The 21,366-nt window shown below is 40.7% G+C and overlaps 1 protein-coding gene across 1 annotated transcript; it reads right to left on the bottom strand.

Annotated features, from left to right (window-relative positions):
- Nucleotides 1-460: 460 nt before the first annotated feature.
- On the bottom strand, nt 461-3,203 carry CYTL1 (cytokine like 1). Its single transcript, XM_066184932.1, has 4 exons — nt 2,967-3,203; nt 2,816-2,860; nt 1,294-1,422; nt 461-1,124 (listed from the first exon to the last, which is right to left on the bottom strand). Exons 1-4 carry the CDS (start codon nt 3,108-3,110, stop codon nt 1,041-1,043), a joined length of 402 nt encoding a protein of 133 aa, XP_066041029.1. The 5' UTR covers nt 3,111-3,203; the 3' UTR covers nt 461-1,040.
- Nucleotides 3,204-21,366: the final 18,163 nt, after the last annotated feature.

The following is a 21,366-nucleotide window of genomic DNA, read 5'->3' as shown; positions in this document are numbered from 1 at the left end:
GAGGAAGATACTTTCGATTCTTGGCACCGAAGAGCTGATGGTTGTGAAGGTCTCATGTGCTGCATATTCTGAAGACACCCATGACTCTGGAATTACTGTCTAGAAGTTTTATTCATCCCGTTAGCTCAACTATACGGACAATGTCTCAAAGAACTGTCAGAAATTTTAATAGGCTTTCTGAGTCTCTGGCTCAGAATTTATATTCTCACAACCCAGAAATACTATTAAAAACAAACCACTAGTTTAATCAAATTGTTTGTAGTATAGAAAAATTCTACTAGCAGAAATTTACACGTTTTCAAGGCATGCAGACACAACAAAGTTTGTATTGCTATGGAAACAAAGGTTATGCTGAGAAAACCAACTTGCAAGTGATTCTGAAAAGTAAGTTTATAAGAATGGCACCTTTCAGCTTGATCTTGAAAGACATATTGCAACACAAGCATCTTGGATTAGAAGATTGTTTTTATTTTGTTTTCCACAGAGACATGTTTCTTTTACCTCTATTCTCACAAATCTGACATCAAAAACTAACAAGATATATATATGAGCTATACAGGCAGAGAAATCTGCCAGTACAGGATTACTGTCCTTCTATCAAACATTCTAAGAAAAACAAATATGGTCCCTTCACACCCATCTAATACAAGAAAAACAGCTAAGTCAAGAGAGAATGTATATATGAGTCTAGTTATTCATAAAAGAGAGAAAAAAAAAAGAGTAAAAATAAAAAAAATCTAGTTTCTGATGTTTAACCAAAAACATACTTTATACATTTGGCTAAGCTGAAATATCATACCTTGCCAAATGAAAACTGCTCCCTAATGGTAGGTTCCCTAGCAGCCCAGTAGGTATGCAAGGCATGCAATTCATTTCCTGCCAAGGCAGAGAAAAATGGGTAGGTCTGAGATTATATTGCTAGTGTGCTTGAAAAAGATCTTAGTTAATGTTATAACAACTGCATATACAGACTGCATATACATATTTTGACTTTTGGTCTCCTTGAAACTTTCCCAGGTATAACTTGGGTTAACCGTCTTTTAGCTCTCAGTGATGGAGTGTTCAATGGGAGGTGAAATAGGAATTTCCAGAGCGTTACAGTCATCAGTGAGGAACACCAGGTCCTGGAGAAACAAAACAAACAAACAAAAGGCTAAGATTTATAAAGAGGAAGGCAAAAGATAGCACATTGAGAAGCTTGGGCATGATCCAGTTTTGGTGGTCAGGGGACAATGTGGAGACAGGCAGGGCTAAAAGCAGGGACTCTGTCCCAGTTGATGCACCTTGACCTACCCTTCTGCAGTAGGAGATCAAGATGGTGTACAGGCTCCGGGCTTTTTCCTTCAGCTCATTCACTTCAACCACCCTGTCACATCCAGGGTAGGCCACGAAATTACGGAGTTTTGCCAACACACAGTAATTCTGCAAAGCACGAAAAGAGGTCTGTGTAACTCTGCACAAATACAGATTCACGTTTCTCATCCACCACTTCCAAAATTGTTACTCCTGTGTGGAAACCTTGAATTCCTACCTCTGTGTACATGTGATCTATGCAACATTTCGTCAGGCAAATTAATCATCAATAGTTTATAACAAAGATATTTGGTCCAAGTAAGTGCTTGGAAAATTGCATATATACAGTCTTAGTCTGCCAGCTTATTTCTCACATGCTTTAGGAGGAAGCAGCACCAATACAATCAAATCTACCCCTGTAATAGGTGGAATATTCTACAGAATTGTCTCATTTTTTAGAGAGCACCCGATTTAGCAGATGAACACATTATCAAGATCTCACAGACTCAATTCCTCTGTTCCTGTACAACAGGAGAAACTGTGACGACCAGTCCTGATTTTCTCAAAGTAATTTTTACCTCAGACTTTGTGTTATCAAAATAAAACACAGGCAACACGAATTTCACAATGTCCTTGTGAAGCAGGTAAATAAATACCCCAACCTTTGCTTTAAAACCAGGGAAACTGAGGCACCGGAATCACATTTGTTAGTCTCTGCCATGAATATGAGACACTGGCAGCTCTGGAATTGGGATGTAGAGTGTCCTGAATTGCAAGGCTTGGTGTAGTTGCTTATGGAAAAGTGTGTCAGAAATTTGTTTTGTCTGATATTTTCGATTTTTTATGTACTCTGTTGGACATTGGAAAAACAAGCAAAACATATCAAACAGCCCACTGCAGAACTCTATGACACTAACTGTGTGTGCAGGTTAATTTTTCTTAGCTGAGAGAAAACTATAACTTTATTTTTTCTCAGTATCATAGTTCCATATCCTCAGGCACACTTTTTCTTTCTGTATTCAAGAAGTAGCTATTTAAAAGAGAAAAAGCCAGCAAGGTATTCCTGCATTGCTTTTTATGAAAACTACATGCCAAAAACCACTCAAGATATAAAATGAAGTAGGTTTCTAAAGTGAGGAAAGTCAGTTCTACATTTCTTCCTTTACACTGTTATTCAAAGTTTTGTTGCACTTATTTTACTTCTTAAAAGGCTGTCACAGTAAATTAATTGTGTGTATATGACAATAACTTAAAAAATTTGAATAACTTAAAAAATCTAAATAACTTAAAACATTAAAAACTTCCTAATTTTAAAAATTTTAATTAAGTAACATCTCTGAAAGAACATCTGGATTTTAATAAGGTTCAAACTGAGATTTTTTTTGTCACTCATCTTTCTAGTTAATTAAACTTTAAAAAATCCTTTTAAATCACTCCTCTGGGGTATAATATTAAGACTTATTCTCACTTTTCATTAACTACTTTTACTGCACAAAAGTAAGAAAGAAGTGTGCAAACTTACATGTATGTCCAAGTACAGCCTGGGAAGCGTCTCCACACACGAATCCTGCAGGAAAGAGGAAAGGCTCCTTGAGATTTTGTTTTGAGAGAAATCTGTGGCCAAAGTGGCAACCTGCAGTGTCTGTGCAGGAGCAGATTTTAGCTGGACTCACCACAGTTTTGGAGGTCTGCAACTGCTTGAAGGACTCTGTGATTTCCTTGCTCAGAGACAACACCCTCGAGTAGCAAGTTGGAGGGGCTGTGCTGGCTGGCAGGGCAGCAGAGAGCAGAGCAATCAGGAGCAGCAGCATCTTCATCGTGGGGAGTTCGTCCAAAGGAGGAGGAAGGGAGGGAAAAAATCACTCCCACTGCTTAGGTGGGTGCTGCTGAGTGTCAGAGAGTAAGTTGGACAAATCAGCCCTCAATTAAATACTCTCCTGAATGAACAGGAAGAAAAGCCTGGGGGTGGTCCGAGCAACAGCTTACTGCCGTCTTAAATTTCCTGCCAACCTATGAGGCAGAGCTGCTTTCCTACTCGGAGCAGGGAAAGAGGGAATGAGGGGAACAAAACCAAACACCACCGGCTCTTTTCATTCCAGGAAGAAAACAACCTAGTGAGCATCTCAAACAACAGGAATGTGTGTAAGAAAAAGCTCAAGGTTCCCAAAGTGTCATAGGCCCTAATCCTGTATGTTCTTTGGCACATGCGTCTCTTCTCTGAGCCCTGGGGCTATATAGGCTGCAGATAGAGAGAAATCCTTCCAAAAAGCAAACTTCCCCAGGACAGGAAGGACATGGACCTGTTGCAGTGAGTCCAGAGGAGGCCATCAAATTGATTAAAGGGATGGAGCACCTCTCCTGTGAGGAAAGGCTGACAGAATTTGGATTGTTCTGCCTGGAGAAGAAAAAACCTCAGGGTGACCTAATTGCAGCCTTCCAGTACTTGAAGGAAGCCTACAGGAAAGATAGAGAGGAACCTCTTACAAGGGCATGACAAGGGGGAATGGCTTCAAACTGAAAAAGAGCAGGTTTAGACTAGATATTAGGAAGAAATTCTTTCCTGTGATGTTGGTGAGGCATTGGAACAGACTGCCTCTAGAATTTGTGGATGTCCCATCTGTGGAAGTGTTCAAGGCTGGGTTGGATTCTGCTCTGAGCAAGCAACCTGCTCTAGTGGAAGGTGTCCCCACCCATGACAGTGTGATTAGAACAAGATGATTTTTAAAGTTGTTTTCAAAACAAGCAATTCTATGATTCTATTATTCACAATTTGTCAATCAAAACAATAGTGCTTGTGATGGCTGCTTGGGGAGATCCATGTATTTACATATTCATAGTCTCAAGCAAAGTGAAGACATCTCTATATGTCTGTGATAAAAGTATAAAAATTATTTTGCTTTCTGGGTTGATTTTATGAGTCTTTGTTCTTCTGTTAGATGCCAGAGGAAGCTGAGAAATCCAGATGTTGGGTTGCAGGCCTGAAGCTGAACATATGTTGTTTTATATGTTAATTGTCCTGTAAAATGGAGGTACCCTTGAATGAAGAACTGATTATTTTGAAAGTTATGACACCCCCAAATTTTTAAATTCAGTTTTTAGTAAGGTATTAACTGAAACAATAAGGTATCTGATGAAGTAGTGCAGTCCCCTGGCACTGTAGTAGACCAGGAAGATTCATCTGAAGGTGGGAAAACTAGTTTTGGAGAAAAAGACTTACTCTGTATGTTGCAGAGAACTCTGAGTTAAACCCACCAAAACACCTGGGGGAAAATAGGAGAACAGTGCTGTATATTACTGTCTTGTTATGCACTTCTTCACCTTCATAAAGAACAGTTGGTTTAGTAACATCATGTGCTCCTGAATGTTGAAGTGGTAGATCCTTGGAGAGGAAAGAAAAGCTGGCAGTCCTGGTTGTGTGAATTTTAGGACTGGCCTTGGACTGCTGGTTGCTATTTTCAGGAAGAGTTGCCTGGACAAGTCAGTTAAGAGGCCAGAGGGAGACAGGAAGCCTTTTGGGAGGGCCCCAAGCAGCCAGATCATAGATCTAAACACAGCTACTCTGTGCACGTCCAGGGAAAGGATCCTACTGACCGTGAGTCTTGCTGATAAAGAAACAGACTCTTAATCACCATCTCATTGCTGTAAAGAATAGCTCAAGGTAGGAGTGAAATATTATTTTTCTATCACATTCATGTTTGGCAAGCTGCTAACATGTCGTTGCTCTGCCAGAACAGCAGTTTTTTGAACAGCATAAATGGTATCCCAGTACTAGAAATTAGCAACCCAGCTGCTGTCAGGGATGACTTAGGAAAGCAAAGGCTGGATCCAGACTTCATCAAAACACTTAATCAAATTAGAAAAAAAAAAAAAAAAAAGGAAAAGGAAAAGAAAAAAAAAGTTGAGATAATTTGCTGTGTGGTTTTTCTCAGCCACCCTCAGAAACAGGAGAGGTTTTTTTTCCCCTGAATAAAATCAAAATACTATAGTTATTTCCTCACCCGTGTCTTTTCCATGCGCCAGATTTACTTGCATAGTTGACTCTGACCCAAATGAGTATTTTCTAATATCCAGTATCTCATCAGCACTACTGCCTATCTCAGCATGCAGAATCTGCAATTCAGTTAAACTATGGCAAATACTTTATTTTCAGTTATTTCCATTTGTAGCTCATCAACAAGATTATCCTTGATCTCTGAGAACATTCATTTTATCGTCCAGGTGTGAGTAAATTATTTCTTTTTTCTCTAAGAAGCTCAGTGGTGACTTCAGGATAACTTGCAAGTGACACCAGGCACTGGTAGTCCTTTCAGTCTAAGGTAGCTGTCACAACTGTGAACCAGATACACAGCTACCAAAGCCCATGAAACTCCAGAACCTTTTCAGTGACTGTTTTTATCCGGTCATTTATGCAAAGCCACTTATTAATTCTGGTGCATTCCCTGCCTTGGGCAGAGAATGTCTTTAACAGGGAAACACAAGCTGTTCTTCACAAAGGCTAATAGCCTCTTAGAGGCAATATTCAAAATGGACATTGAAATAGAATTTAGAGCTACAGGAGGGGAAGAGGAGCAGAATCCAAATATATTATATTCAAAACTTGCCTAAGGATTGCCTCTATGGAGAAGCAGCTATTTACAGCCCTTCCAGTCTAGGACAACACGCAGGCTGGCATTAGGAGGGAGCACAGCAGGAGTCAGTCAGCCTCCATATTTGTTATGACCATCACACTGTGGATACCTCTGGCACAGATACATCTTTATGATGTTCTTCCATTCAGTGATCATGGGGCTTCAAGGGCTCGGGACCATTCTCATAATTTTGCATTAACTCTTGAGGCTGATGATGTCACTACATCTCTGAGTGCTCTTCACAGTGCATTTATTTACTCTTATATGAGGAATATTCCACAGCAAAAGCAGACACATAGGTTGAGAAGTGACTTAGAAGCCTACAATGATATAATTGTGTATATATACTTATTAAAAAAAATTGACTATGTTGTCTTTTTACTTCTAATTTAGTGAAAACTCAAACAATAATATTTTTCTAAGAATCTAAGGACTCACTATGCAGCCAGACCTTCCTCCCATGTTTGAACTGTCTACCAGGGTGTCCGTCAGCTTTTCATAAAAGCCCTTGCAAGTTGCTGATTTCTTAATACCAAAATCCACCTGCTTAATGAAAATGTTTATTTTAAAATAGTTGGGGGCTGTCATGAGACATCTCATGAAATGAATTTCTGATTATATTGAAAAATAGGAAAGGTAAAACATAAAAACAGTAAAACAGAGAAATCCCTGTGTATTTAAGCAGCACCAAAAAGCCCAAAGTGACTCAGCTGTTTGTTGTGGTGAAGGTGCCACTTCTTGCTTCAGAGCAGGGCTAAACTGCTCTGCAAGCTTCCAGCTCAGGACAAGACTTTTGGGAAACCCTGGCCTCTTGGTTAGGGTCTTATCTGTTAGTCATTTGTTCCCTTGCTGTGCAACAGCGCACTTTGCTGAGTCTTTCTGTAAACATCAGCTGAAATTCAGTGCAGAGGTTGTGCAGCCTCACACATGGCCCTGAGTCTGGGGGTGCTGGTGCACAGTGCTGACAATTTTCTGGCACAGAGGGAAGCCTGGTCTGGCAGCACGGTGTGCCTACATTTGAAGCTGGGGTTAATCCCATGTGCTTTACTTTCTCTTCCATGATAGCAGTAAGATTCTGCTGGTGATCTGTGTGGTTTGGTCAAGCTATGAGCAAAGGGCAAGGCAGGCAGGATCTCACAGCTGTCTCTGGGCTGCTGCTGCAATGCCGTTTCCCTGCGATAATTAAGCAAAAGTCCTTTTTTCTACTCAGTGGTACAGGCTTCTTTTTTTTCTTCCCTGTGTTGTTATTTTTAAAAATTTACATATATATTGAGGAAACTAAGGCTCTTGCTTAGTAGCTTGGTCTTCCATAAAGCATAGCTCCAATATAGTTATAGAACTATAACTATGGTAGAGCCATCTGGGTCAGAAAAAGAAATTAGATGTTCTGAAATCTGTTGGTCTTGCTAGCACGAACTTGGCACGGGGCACTTTCCCTGAAGAAAAACATATGGAAATGGGGAGCCCTGTGGTCCAGGACAGAGACAGGACTGCCCACCAGAGCTGGGGAAGAGGAATCATTTCCATGTGCTGCCTCAGACCAGTGACCAAATCATTTGCAAGGTCTGTGCTGACCAGCCCTCTCTGCAGGCAGTGTCCCACCCTCTTGTGGAGCAGAGCAGGGGCTCGGGCAGCAGCATCCTGCACCCAGAGGGCACACAGAGCTCTGGATGATGACAGAGCCCAGGACAGCTCAGAGATGTCCACACAAGTATCTGTCACTGCAGTGCAGACGAAGCCTGGCTTGTCTCTATCTTGGCTGCTGTCTCCATAATGGGGATAATGGTATTTCCCACAGACACTGTGGGAACTCAGCCATCAGCACCAGGGAGACGGGAGATTATGTGGTTTAGCCTTGTCAGGGATACTCTTTTCAGTGACTGCAAGGCGTATTGATTCAAGTAATGCAGGATTTAGAGGCTTAAGCCCTCACTGCCTTGCTAAGAAAAAGGCAATTTTAGCTTGGAGTAACTTGCAGACCTCTCCAGTGAAATAACAGTGGTGCTTTCAGCCTGCCTCCCTCTCTGGCCATGGGCACAGGCAGAGCTGCCTTGTCCCAGTAACACACAAGTGCCTTGTCTGGACCCTGCCTGGGCTTTGAGACCACTCCTGTGTGTGAGTTATGTGTGAGTTATGCCAAGGTAATACGCTCTTTATTAACACTGCAGTCAGGGTTACAATAGCAGGGTTTCAAGGAGGGAGCTCTGTTCAGGTTTAGAGCAACAGTATTTCAAGTTATTCACACTTTCCTGCTGTGCCTTACCTTCCATCCTTCTCTCTCTCTCTCTCTCTCATGCAAATGTGGCAGATAGCTCCAGGTCTTATCATTGCTGGTCAGCCTCTCACCCTCCCTGATTACCTGCATGATGAAAAATTATGTCAGCCACCGAGGAGTGTACCAGAGGTGATATAAATAAATAATAAATGTATTTATTTATATCTAATCTGCCAAATTTGTCCCTGATACAAGCCCTCTGGGGAGTTAAAATCCTGAAAAATGTAAGGTCTAAGCTCTCTGCTGTCCCTCCAAGGAGTTCTTGTCTACACTTTGGTTAATATGCAAGGAGAAGAGGGACTGTATTTTTTAGGACTGGTATTCCAGCACCTTTCAGAAGAATAATGTCACTGAAAGAGAAACTGATGAGACTGAATGTGCAGCTCTTTATAACAATCCAAGCAAAACAAGAATCCAAAGAGACTTTCCTGAACTACTGCCTACACAAGAGCTTTTTAGTAGCTGCTTAGCATGCTAGCAGGCACAGTTTTGTACTTTTTCTTGACTAGAAAACTGCAAATGTCATATCTTATGTTGTTGTGTGTATTTCTAGATACAAACAGCAGTACTTCCAGCAACAGCAAGGTAACATAAATTCTCATCTCAGCTGGCTGAGAAGGTAAGGTACAAGTTCACACTATATATCATGTCTTCCTAGTTCTGTTTTCTTCCTGTACATGCCTTTTTGAGTTTTGTAACTAAGCATAGTGGAAGAAATGCTGCCGTCTCTGAAATCAGTAACACAAGTCACAGACTCCTGTGGATCCACATTCTCACTTTAGATTAAAACTTGTGTTCAGCTTACTGGCCCTGGCAGCACAAAAGCCCTGAAGCCAAAGTAAGAGTAAACCAGTCACATTATTTCTTGTTTCTCACAGAGTATTACCTTTGGAGTCGTTTGAGTTGGTGACACAATACAGATTCGGAGTTTTGGCAGTGCCTTGAAACCAAATGATATGACAAATACCTTGTACAGTTAAAATAGTCTTCTAAGGAATAAAAATGTATAAAATAGAGAGGAACAGCTGAGGATCTACTTGGTAATATTCAGAAGTGATGAAAATGAGTGGAGATTCATTTTATTTAAAAAAATCCATAAACTTAATAATTGTATTTTCATTCTGTCAGCTTGCCTTGAAACAAAGAAAAAATAAATACCAGACAATGTCAGAAACTGGTGCTAACAACAGATTGTGTTTCAGATGTAATTTCCACCTAAGCCGGAACAACTTTTCTGCTTTAAATTCTTTTGATAAAAATAAAACAGGAAAAGGGTCTCCTTCTGCTTCTGAATCCCATATTACACCTGTTCCCAAATGACTAAGTGTCCCTACAAGTGCAGTTTTAGTTTGGTTTTGTTTAAGTCAGATGACTAAGGAAAGAATGAGTCAAAGACACATGGAGTGTGGCTGCATGCATACAATAGTTTGCCATGAGGGTAAGTCTGTAGCTTGCAGTGGGTCTTGCCTACACCTGGAGCTTTCCCTGTCATTCTCACAGGTAGTTTTGAGAACATTTGTAAGGACAAGGTGCTGAACAGGCCCCTCCTGCCTGCAGGGCTGGTTCTCAGGCAGCTTCCCAGAGAGCACCCAGAGCTGGATTAACCTAGCACTGGGATCAGCAGTGGCATGGGGAGCCCAGGGCAGCAGGTGCCAGGCCAGGGGTGTGTGTTCATGGTTACCACCTGCGTGAAAGCCAAGCCTGATTTCCTCAGCTGAAGAGTATCTACTTACTCCACGGTTTTATAAAGTTTGGGTTTATAGTTATTCCCAAAAGAAACAAGAAAGAGTCACACAAAAGTGAGACATTACAGCTGGGTAATGTAGTGAGGAAAGCACTGAGGGATGGCACAAAGAGACATATTTTGAGTGAAGAATCACTCTAGTTGGAGTGCTATATCTTTCATGTGTGGAACCAGCCAAGGTCTTAAACATCTATACTCTTAATTTCTGACCATTAAGCTAATTTCTATTGGAAGACTAATCAAATTAACATTTATTTTCCTCCTTTTTATTTGGCTGCAGCTTTTGTTTTGTTTTGTTTTGTTTTGTTTTGTTTTGGTTTGGTTTGGTTTGGTTTGGTTTGGTTTGTTTGTTTGTTTGATGTTTTGGAAGGGTTGTGACTGAGGAAGAAAGAACTCGGCTTGATTTAAGATGTAAATGCAATTCTATCAATCTTCCCCTCTGCTAATGGTCTGCCTGGGCATTTTAAGGGCATATAGTGAAAAGGAAACTGTGCCTGCTAAAGAAAAGCTACCCCCTGCTGTTCCTGTTCATATTTATTTCACAATCAGCCCATTGAAATGGTGTGATTCACACTCTGATGCTGTCGTTGTCTAGCTGGCAAAGTCACTGGAGAATTTAAAGAAGTTTCCCAAGCTGAAAAGTAGGCAAACTGCATTTGGGCAAAAAGCAATCTTATCAGCAATGAGAGTTAGTTATATCACTACAGTGCTGTCTCTTGCTGAGAGCTGAGGCTACCCTTGCAAATGAGAAGCTCTCTTGCAATAAGCAGCTGTCTTCAAAAAGCTGAGAGCTGTTGCTTTTGAAATGTAAAGTGTCCTTCTGATATACATATATATAGAATATACAAGAGTAAAGTTACTAAAGTCTGCAGGGACAATTTAAATGTTATTTGATAAAACATTGTTTCTCAAATAAATAGCCCAAAAAGGGTAAAAACATGTGTGAATGGACGAGAGGGAAAAAGTCTTCCTAGTCCCTCAGTAAACTTGAGTAAATACTAGAGGAAAACCCTGTCTGTTTATCTTAAATCATCCATACTTAATGTGCCCATCACCTTGTGACCGTGCAGCTTGTGTGAAAAAATGACTTCCTGGTAACACAAAGACTTACAGCTGAAGTTTTAACTTTACTATATTAGTCATGATCTATCTTTGTGGCAAGTATTACCATATACCTTTCCACTGACCTCCTGTAAACATTTAGGAGTCTGTATCAACATAAATGATCAGAAATAAAAAGCAGATAGCTAGAGACTGGATTAATGGAAACAATCAAATTCAATTACACTATGTATTTCTCTGAGATTTCACATAAAATTTCTACTGTAGTGCAAGAACTCATTATATGTTGATGACTGAGGATGCAAAAAAAAAAGATGCTAAGGTAATTACTACATACTTGCTCATTAATCATGCCACAGGTTAGAATTGCCATGAAATAGGTGAATTTAATCTTAGGATGTGCCAGAGGAGTTACAGCCAGCAGGGACAAGGAGATATTGGTGCTGGTATAAATGCAGGGATCGGCTCATCTGGCATATTGGGCACTTTTGGTCATCCATGGCTGTGGAGGATGAATTCAGACTGCATGGGGTGCAGAAAGGAACAGTGAGAATATTCAGTGTATGGGAAAGTTGGGACAATGCATGCATACTTCCCTTCTAATTCTCTTTTCTTGTCAGCCCAGTTACTTTTCCAACAGCTGGGTCCTTGCTCTACCCTCCTGCCAAAGCCAGCTCTCAGCTGTGTTGCTCAGGGCACTCCGGACCCATCGCAGTCTGCCTTGTTCACAACCCATTTTTCTATGGCTGCTGCTGGGACACTAGGGCTGGGACAGTAGGGGATAGAAAGGGAGCTGTTCCTGTAGACCACTATGCACATACATCCCAGTCTCTCTAGACCAGGCACACTGAGACTGCCCAGGCAAAGTAGGAACTCTGCTTCTGTTCCCAATCCTTTGTATTGGGCTCTGCCTTGGTGGCTGACCAGTAGCTATCACTCTGACTGAGGTGAGAATTGAAGCTGCAGTGGCACAGGACAATGGCCCATGGCTTTCTAGGAGAGAGCTCAGAGCTGTTTGAAATAGAGGCTGGAGGCCTTGGAGTCCAGCCCAGAGAAGGACATGACAATCCACCGGCCAGAGAAGGACAGTTGTACCACCTGGTCTGAATGGAGCATTTAAAGTGCTGTGCCAGCAGCACTTTGCAGCTACGCAGCACTCTCAGAAAGGCTGGCTTTGGTTCTGGGGAACATGAAAAGCACATGTACAGGCAGCAAAGCAGCTGCTACACACAGAATATCAACCCGTTTTATTCATTAAATATATGCTAACAAAAAAGATTGGCATCAACTTTGTTCACATCAAAAAGATACAGTTCCAATTCTTCCTTTTGCATAATTTAGGTACATGAGCTTCAGTAATAATGTGCGGGCAGAGAATGATAGCATTGTCCACACCATTGTCACTCTGACACCAAAGAGAAATGAAGCAAATGGAGTCAAAGAAACCAAACACATTCAGGAAAGTATCAAAGTGATCAAAGCAGACTCTTTGATTCTGCTTTACACATACCTTTCAAAGAAGTGTTACATTTCCAAACACACTCTGTCCATTCTTGATGCCAATAAACCAGCTCTGTTTTGCTTTACGCTTTGATAGGAGTGGGAACAAAAAAATTCTTTAGTGAGTTGCATTTTTTAAGCCTTCCTATCAAGTTTTGAACTCGCTAGGAAAAGGCTAAATGTATTTGCTGTTCTTTGAGGAAGCTGAGCCTTCACTGAGGGAGACCTGGTGTCAGGCCTGAGTAACCCTATAGACAAATCAGCATTTACAAGCACGAGGAAAAGCTCTGAGCAGATTTTTTGTTCATCTGTATTTAATACACCTCTTTGTTAGCAGATCAAGCCTCAGGGAAAAAAGTAACTCACAAGGCATCTAAGAGCATTTTGGAAAAGGTGCCTGACCATAGTCCTTTTATAGCTGGAAAATATTGATTATTTTTATGTATCTATCTCCCCTTATTTTCCCAAAGACATAGACAAGGTTTCAAAGCACCTGATCTAAATGCACTGAAGGAAAATATTATTTTTTTCATGTTATCATTTGACCATTAATGATGTCAAGCATGAAGCTTTTCTCATACCCTGGCAGGATGTACTCCATTTCTGTCTTTGTAAAATCAAATTTTCTCTCTGTGCTGCAGCAACTGTGAAGCCCAAGCTGCCCCCAGGGAGGTATTTTGTTTAGCTGTGCGGACACATTCCTCCAGGAAATATTGAAGCCAAACCACACACACACGCACGCACACAGGCCCTCTATTAGAAGATTTCAAAGCTTGAAGAGAAAACAAACCAGTACTGGGTCTGGAATCTGAACTTCAGTGCATGTTGAATTGTGTTTTCACATTCTTTGTTTTTACCAGCTGGGCTGTGGACCAATACAGGCATTTTCTGAACACAGGGAGCACTGTCCAAGGACACCCCTATATCCTCTGGCCATGTCAGAGTGGAAAAAAACCCCCAATATGGAAAAAAAATATTTGCATATCCAGCACATACTTGTTTCTGACATGTGTGAGACAGACATGGAGAGTGGCAATTGTCATGAGTCAGAGTATGCACAGTAGGTGGCTCTGGAGGAGAACTATGCAAGTCAGGAGGTAAGAGAAGTCATGTATGTAGGATTACTCTTTCATGCATTCTTTTATTTTCACTTACTCAAGACAGAGCTATGAGAAAAATCAAGTTCTATTTTATTCTCAGATGGATCTAGATGCTGGCATCCACTTCAGCAGCTGGTGTCAGGAACAGGACAACTGATACTGTAACTTGTTTAAAATTATCAGTCTTACCCTCGCTTAGGACTTGGCTTCAGCCCTGAAACAGAGCTGCTATCAGGCCAGAGCCTCTCTGAAATTGTATTATATTCTAGTGCTTTTTTGGTTGTTGTTGTTTAACACATTCCTCTCTCTATCTTTATTTATTGAACTTTTGTTTATAAAGATTTTTATTTATTTAAATTTTTGTTTGTAGGTTCTGACCACAGGAACTAAAGACACCAGGATTCGTGGGCTGCTTGCCTATGGTTCAGATGACCAAACATGAGGACAGACCATGAGATTCACTAGTCCTGCCAGACCCAGTGATAGGGGCCCCTCCTCTGCTGCCCAAGCAAAGTCCCTGAGGACCACAGCCCCTCATGGCAGCAAGTTCAGGGACTCTCTTTCGTGGGGCTCCCTTTGTTACCTGCTTCCCCAAGTGGGGCAGAGAAAGAGCCAGAAGGTGGATGGTCCCGTCGTAGGTGAACAAAGGCCAAGAGGTGCCAGTGTTGGATGCTGCAGTGATACAGGAAAAGGACTCCACTCATGGTGAAAACATCACAAGCTCTGCAATGGATGTTGCGGCTTGTTTTACTAAAAGTCACTGCTAGGTAGGGATAAAGCTTTTATAAGTGTTTTGGGCAGTGTTGAACACACCATCATTTATTAGCAAATGAGTTTATTAGCATTCTATTAGCAATTAGAAAGCAGATGCTTAAAAACTAGGATAAGACTAATGTAAATGGGGGTGTTTCTTTCCCCTTCAGATTATTCTGGTGCCTAAGCTAACATTAAACAGTAGATGTGACAACTATATTCTTAGAAGAAATACAAAATAATTTTGGTTTAGACTGCTGATGTTGAGAGATCCGTGCTACAGAATTGGTGTATAAAATACTTGAATTTCCAGTGCAATCCCTGAAAGACCTTCAGCTGTGTTAGAGACCTGCATCAGATGCTGACCTTTTTTTCAAAGAGAGCATTGATTAAAGATGATGGTGTTGTTCTTGGGGTGAAACTCAAGGTTCACAGCCTGCTGGTGAAGTCAGTGAAGGTACCCTTTGACTTGAAACTGTGTGCATGTGTGTGCCAAGAGCATAAAAAACACCCAGAAAGGGTTGTGGACAAATACTTGTGTACAAATACCTACTCAAGTGAGGTATGCTTAGGTGGACTCTATGCTGGAGCTTTTAATGCATAATGCAGAATCCTCTTTAAAAAATCACGTGGCCATTGGTCCTTCTGAAGCATAGGTGCCTTAGGGACTATAATGATTTCTTGCTATTTTTGTTTATGAATGCTTTTTTTGTTTTAATTCTTTTTGTCTTTTGGCTCACAGCCTCCAGTGAGGGAATGAAATCTACTGTTAGTGTAACTAGAGGATATCTGAAGCACAGAATAAGAAGACACTACATGTCATTACCTACTACACTGCTGAGGGCTGGAGACTAATTTCCAGATGACATATGTTGTTAGCACTGCTGTATGGATTACAGCTTAGGGGGCAAAGCCATAGATCAAGACACCCACTGAGCTAGGAGCTGTGCAAACATGTGGTGAAAAGATGATACCTGGGTCACAGAACTTTGCTGTAACCTCTGCACACTTCTCTGTTTAACCTACTGCTGTTTTTCTCCGCAGGTTGTTTCCTTACAGTCCATTAATAATGATCTATTTGCTTGTCTGGCAATTGCAAGCCTGTTTAGCATTTGTTTCATGAAATCAATAAATGAAAAATGTCTGTGTTAATATGGTGGATCTCTCACTGTTGTGTCTACGGGCATCAATGAATCATTCCTTCTTGAGACAGCATGCTGAGAAGGTACTCAAATTTCTCTCCCTTCCAAGAGCACATACATACATCTGAAAAAGTCTGTAACTGGTTTGGGGGTTTTGTGTACATGGAATTTTCAGACTGGCCAGCTCTTCCCTCAACAGTTCTCCCTAGAAGAAGAAATGCTGCTATTGGAGTTTGATTCATCTGCAACATTTAGGATGAATAGCATGTTGACTGTGTTGGTCTTTCTAAACAGTTTCTTCTGTTTGGGTTTAAACCCAAAAAGCAAAGTCTCTCTTTGTACTACCAGTTCAAAGAGAGACAGAGAGCTTTCACAGCACCAAGAACTTGGTTATCCTGCTCCAGCTAGTGTATTTGGCTTCAGAAGGCCTCAGCTCAATTCCTGACACTTTAATGTCCATAATTCTCTAATGGAGGCTCATTTGGCACTGGGCAGATGGGTCCAGTGCCAGCCACTGGACTGTGTGTGCCACATGCTTGAGAGTTGTTTTCTTCTCTGTGGTGGCTTCAATCTTGATGGCACTGAGGACTGGAAATGAAATATTGTGAGCTGGTGTCTTGCTGAGAGTGAGGATGAAAACCCTGAGGGCATGAGGAAGTGGGAGCGCAGAGAATAAACTGTGGACAAGCAGTCATGGTGGTAAATGACCAGCAAGTTCTGCACTGAATAAAGCAAGAGAGCAAACAAAAGTTGTGTGTTCAAGCAAGCATGAGCTGTGTGTTCAACGCTGCCTGAAGAGAATTTCTGATCTTTTTGGCAAGAAAGTAAATATTTTCACAAAATATAGGAAGAAAGCACACCTTCAGATGTGTTTCGAGCATACACAATGCCACTGGCTTGGAATGTATCTATTCAGTAATTGAATATACCACACCTCTTTAGGTACAGGTAGCACGTAAATCAGAACCAAAAATAAATTCATTGATTCTTTCACATTTTGCTCTGATTTTTACAATTTTTGCCTCCTTTTCTTTCCTGTGTAATATTCAATTTCAAAAGCAGCTTTTAAAGCACCTTTAATAATTGGGTTACTGAGTGCTTCAGTAACTACATACACCTAGAGTCTACTCACTAGGGTGGGTATTGCTGGAGACTGATTTTTCTCTAGGTCAGTGCAATATAGGAGGTGTATTCTGACTCCTTTACACATACTACCTTCTAAACTGTCCTGTAGTATTCTTAAGAAAATGGAATGCTTTCTGGTCTATTAATTTTCATTGATCAGCTGAAACCAAATTGCTTTGAAAGTAGCAAGGGTACATATTTGCTCCCAAATTGCTGCCATGCCTATGGGCCATTGTAGATCAGCATGAGCTAGGGTGTTTGGCCCCTCACACTCTTGCTGTTACCCCATTCTTGTGAGATGTCTCACATGGAAACTGCCTGGATTTCTGGAAAATCCTCATTAGTGAGCATGCTCTCAAATACTTTCTGCTGAAAAAGCTCCAGTGCCCTATGTGGGAAAAGGTCACTTTTGGGCTCATGGCAGGAACAGTTAATATCAACAAACTTCACCACCAACATAATTTTATATCAACATTTTCCTTTCTGTGTTTTTTATCCCCCTCCAAGGGCTGTCAGTAGCTCAATTGAAGATTCCTGTAATTTTAGCAATAAGGCACAGCAGGGTCCTTTCAATCAACAGCAGCAGTGTCACAGCAAGAAACAGTAACACATTTCCCTCCAAGCAAGCACGCTCTGACTTCATTCAGGCACACAAATGTGCTCCAAATCCCAAATCACCATCTACCAGCCCAGCAAGACAAAGGCTACAAACTGAGTTGAAAGAAAACAGATAAGCAAGATTGTCTTCCTGTGGAAAAAATAACCCAAATATTTGCACTTTGCCTACCTGCCTTCCCACAGTCTTGCTGCAGTTTCTCCTCTCCAGGCTGAGGAGAGAAAGCCCTTTGCAGGGTAAACATCACACTATGACCTTCTCGTGTGTTTCAGGAGACATGAACGGCCTCCTCCTTTTGGGAATGTGTGAAATAAACCAAATGAAACAGTTTTCACATGCTGCCTTCAGTGATGCAAATCAGATTTTGGCTTCAGAGTAATGGAAGCAGAAGCCGTGTTTTCTTCAGCTTCTTTAATTTCCAGTTCACTATTTGCATCACTACTTTAGGCTCATTTTCCATCTTGAAGATGCAATGGGGCTTTCCTTATGGAAAATACACACACAGGCAGAAGAATGGATGTGGCAGGTGGCAGTCCTTGCTGAGCATCAACATTTGTAACTCTCAACTCATCAATATTTTTGTTCAGAAGCAGAAGAGACAAACACTTTTATATGCACATAAAAAAGGGGCCTTCTGGAAGCTAGATCCATTTTTAAGGTTCTAACAGGAATGATAATTGTCTATAAATGTCATGATTTCCACAAATATACTCTAAAGCTATTTTTAAATAGCTTTAAAGGGAAGTAAAATCATAAAACTCATATAAAAATTACATATTATATTGTGTCACCAGTTGTAGAAAGTTTTGTGTATTTGTTACTTAACTGCTTCCTCTCTCCATTCTCTTTCATGAAAGAATCCAGGAAGACAAAACAGAATTCAGGAAAGATATAAAATAAACAGGCTTGAAGGGTGAAGAGCATTGAAGGTTACAGTAGATCTGAAAAGTCTTAAAATCCAGATCAAGTTGTCATAAGTCTCATTTCTGTTTCAGGAGAAATTGGATCCCTATTCAGTGTTGGTTGTATTTTTTCTCTTCTTTTCTGAGTGATTGTGTCCTGATGTCTTGGTTTAGAGAGACAGGTATCTGCCAGGGAGGGTTGGAGTCTCCCTTGGAATGTAAGCCCCTCCCCCCTTTTTCCAAATTATTATAAATTTGCAATTAAAAGGCTGTCAGGCCAAGATTTTGGGAATAGGTATAGCAGTTCTTTACTAGGGATATAAAAATACAGATGATGTAGTACAGAAGAATAAGCAAGCAAACAAAACAAACTAGAAATCCTAGAAAACCCTGACAGAGTCAGAAATACAACCTGACACCCTGTTGGTCAGGGTGTTGGAAGCAGTCCAAAGTAAGCCCTCCTGGACTGGCAGATGTAGTTCTGTTGGAGTAGAGATGGTCCTGTAGAAAGGGGTTCAGTGATGGTGAGATGGGTCCGGTCTTCCTCCAGGGATCCGATGGAAAACTGGATACCTAGTGGCACTGTGGCTCCTTTTTATCTAGGTTAAGATGGTTTGGCTCCTCCTCCCTGTGTGGAGCATCTTACAATAGTACAATGTAATGTGGCATGTCATTGGTGAACTCTTAATGGTCCATTAGCAGAAGATATTCCCGTGGGAGTAGTGAAACAATGAAGAGAGATAAGCGACACTGACCCATTTGGGCAAAGATAAGCAATTCTGCTCCACCCAGATGAAATAGAATAACATGTTCTTTACAAACCCACGACATCTGAAAAGTCAGAAAAATAGCAGAGATATAAAATGAGCCTTCAATAAATCTACACTTATTGAAAAATTTAAGTACTTTTTAATCATAAAATTATTTTAAAGGCATAAAAAATGCTAACATTAAGATATTTTAAAAGCATAATTTTACTTTAAATTTAACCTTTGACAGAAGTTTCTTTCCTGAATTTAACTATGCCATCACACAGATTTTTCAGAGGAAAACAGTGCTATAATATCTGAATAAAATAGACACGCAGAGTAATAAGGAATTTCTTTACACTATAAGGACTTACAACTCCATCAAATCAATGGCATCTACAGAGCTGCATATTCTTGGAATCATCTCCAGAGCTGCATATACTTGGAATCCTAGAAAACCGCAGAGAACATGAGCAGAGCAAATTTTCTCCTTCTGTGCTGACTAGTCTGTGTAGAAAGAGCTCCTTCCCCTTTGTAACCAAGCATGACTATACCAAACTGGGTGTCCAACTGTACTTTAACAAGAAAAAAATTGCTGTTGCAAATGCATGTTATCCTGCAGGATTCCCCCCAGGAGCCAAACTCGTTTCTCACAGCTGACTGGCTCCCAGGAACAGCTGATGTATGCCGCTGTGATCTGCTCATCACCTGCACCCATGTGTACTGAGGACTTTAAATAGGCTGCCTCTCCTGGTACTTTTACACATTTTTCTGTTTCAATCATTGTTTGAATGTAAATTGAGATAAGCTGGAGTGTAACATGGAACTAAATGCTGTTGTGACTGTACATAACAAGAGAGTTTTATTCACCACTCCTTTCTCCGTGAGATGCATTTTCAGATTTTTTTTCTTTTTTTTAAAGAGAAGGAGCAAAGAAAGAAAGAACAGATAAACTCTGCAATTGGTCTAATGACATATTGCTTCATGTTCATAATAATGACAGAAACATTGGGAGTGTGGGTTGGGAAGGGAGGAGGAAGGTGAAAAAATCATGAAAGAGGGGCTATAACATTTAGAGGCCTGGAGATGTCTTCTCTGTCTATGGTAGCAATCAGTTCAGTGCTGTTGGACCAGATCTGGGGTGGGAAAGAGTTGGTGCTGAGGCTGTAATATCCACACTGTGTGTGGTGTTGGATGACCTCTCTTCTGGTGCCATGGGCTGAATGCCCAGTACCATTAGGCTGCACAGGGTGCACTCCTGCCGGGCACTTTCTGGGTCTGGTGTCCCCCAAAAGGAATCCAGAGCTGGATCAAATCAACTGTGTGGTTTGCTTGAAAAGTGCACTCCTGTGTGAAACCAAACCAGCAATGTCAATGTAGCCAGTGCTGGAGGACAAAAATGCATCTGGTCACAGTTCCTAGGGACATGTGTGTTCAGGACATCTCCACAGTAGTTTCACTTGAGGGAAATCCTAGAGCTGAGAAGACAGACATACCGTCATGAAAGTTTTATTAGTCTCATTTTTTTCATAGTATTAATGTGCAACTGGGGGGTAAAGGAGTTTAGTGGGTTCATGGAAATACATTTTAGAGAAATTGGTGGTGACTTTGGCTCCATGACAAGATTCTGACAGGTAGCTGGGCTCTTGTGTTAATTAGATATGATTCCAGTAAATGTAATAACAATGAGCAGCAAAATGCTTTCCCATGCTTATGCGTGACCAAAGGTAAATTACAAGGTGTCAGATACATAATTCCTGCTATTTTTCATAAGGTGCAATTACGTACCTTTAACTTCCCAAACCCATGCAGTTCTCAAGCACCACTGAGTCTCACTTGCATAGAACACTTAAGCTATATATCCCTCCTCCTTTGTCTCTTCCACTGTCCTATTGCATAGATTACAGTCTTGCATGCATGTACACAATGTACATGCAGCAAATCTCTTTATGAGACAAGGGCAGAGAGAAATGTGATTAAATCTGAAGAAGAGCAAAGCAAACAGAACTGAGGAAAATACAGATATCTTTCTTAGGACTACAGTATTGTTCTTTAGCCTTTTTGTCCTGAAAATTATCAGCAAGTATTTATTCTAAGCAATTATGGTAGTGCAAAGCAATAAAATTACTAATTTCAAGAACACTTATAAAACCTTGGATTCTCATTTATTTTTTCAGCAGACACATTAAAACTTTTACATTTTGTTCATTTGCTCTGTAAATTTGAATGTAATTTTTTCCCTTTGCTGCAAACTTGAAGAATTCACAAATGTATCTATCTAGCACATTTTAGCAAATGAAATGGGTTATTCAGCAACTAATGTTTTCTTTTATTTTATACATCCAACTATTGTTGATAACAGTTAATCCAGGTGCCACTTTTGTGAAAAATTGATTTTTCTTTCTTTCATTTCTCAGCTACCTCTGTTCAAAACCATTGTGGTTCTTTGTCTTGCTTGGTTTTATCTTGTGAATTCA

This window comes from Chamaea fasciata, unplaced genomic scaffold (assembly GCF_029207755.1).
Source record: "Chamaea fasciata isolate MVZ Bird 193981 ecotype frontalis unplaced genomic scaffold, bChaFas1.0.hap1 SCAF_6, whole genome shotgun sequence".
Classification (NCBI taxonomy): Eukaryota; Metazoa; Chordata; class Aves; order Passeriformes; family Sylviidae; genus Chamaea; species Chamaea fasciata.
Note: the sequence above shows the minus strand (reverse complement) of the source record. Positions and strands in the feature narration are given on the sequence as shown.

What these genes read in the sequence shown, in the direction of transcription:
- CYTL1 (XM_066184932.1), bottom strand. Translation starts at nt 3,110, where the DNA reads ATGAAGATGCTGCTGCTCCTGATTGCTCTGCTCTCTGCTGCCCTGCCA. An exon ending in TGCAGACCTCCAAAACTGTG is followed by an intron (nt 2,861 to 2,966) that starts GTGAGTCCAGCT and finishes TCTTTCCTGCAG; the next exon opens with GATTCGTGTGTGGAGACGCT. An exon ending in TGATCTCCTACTGCAGAAGG is followed by an intron (nt 1,125 to 1,293) that starts GTAGGTCAAGGT and finishes TTGTTTCTCCAG; the next exon opens with GACCTGGTGTTCCTCACTGA.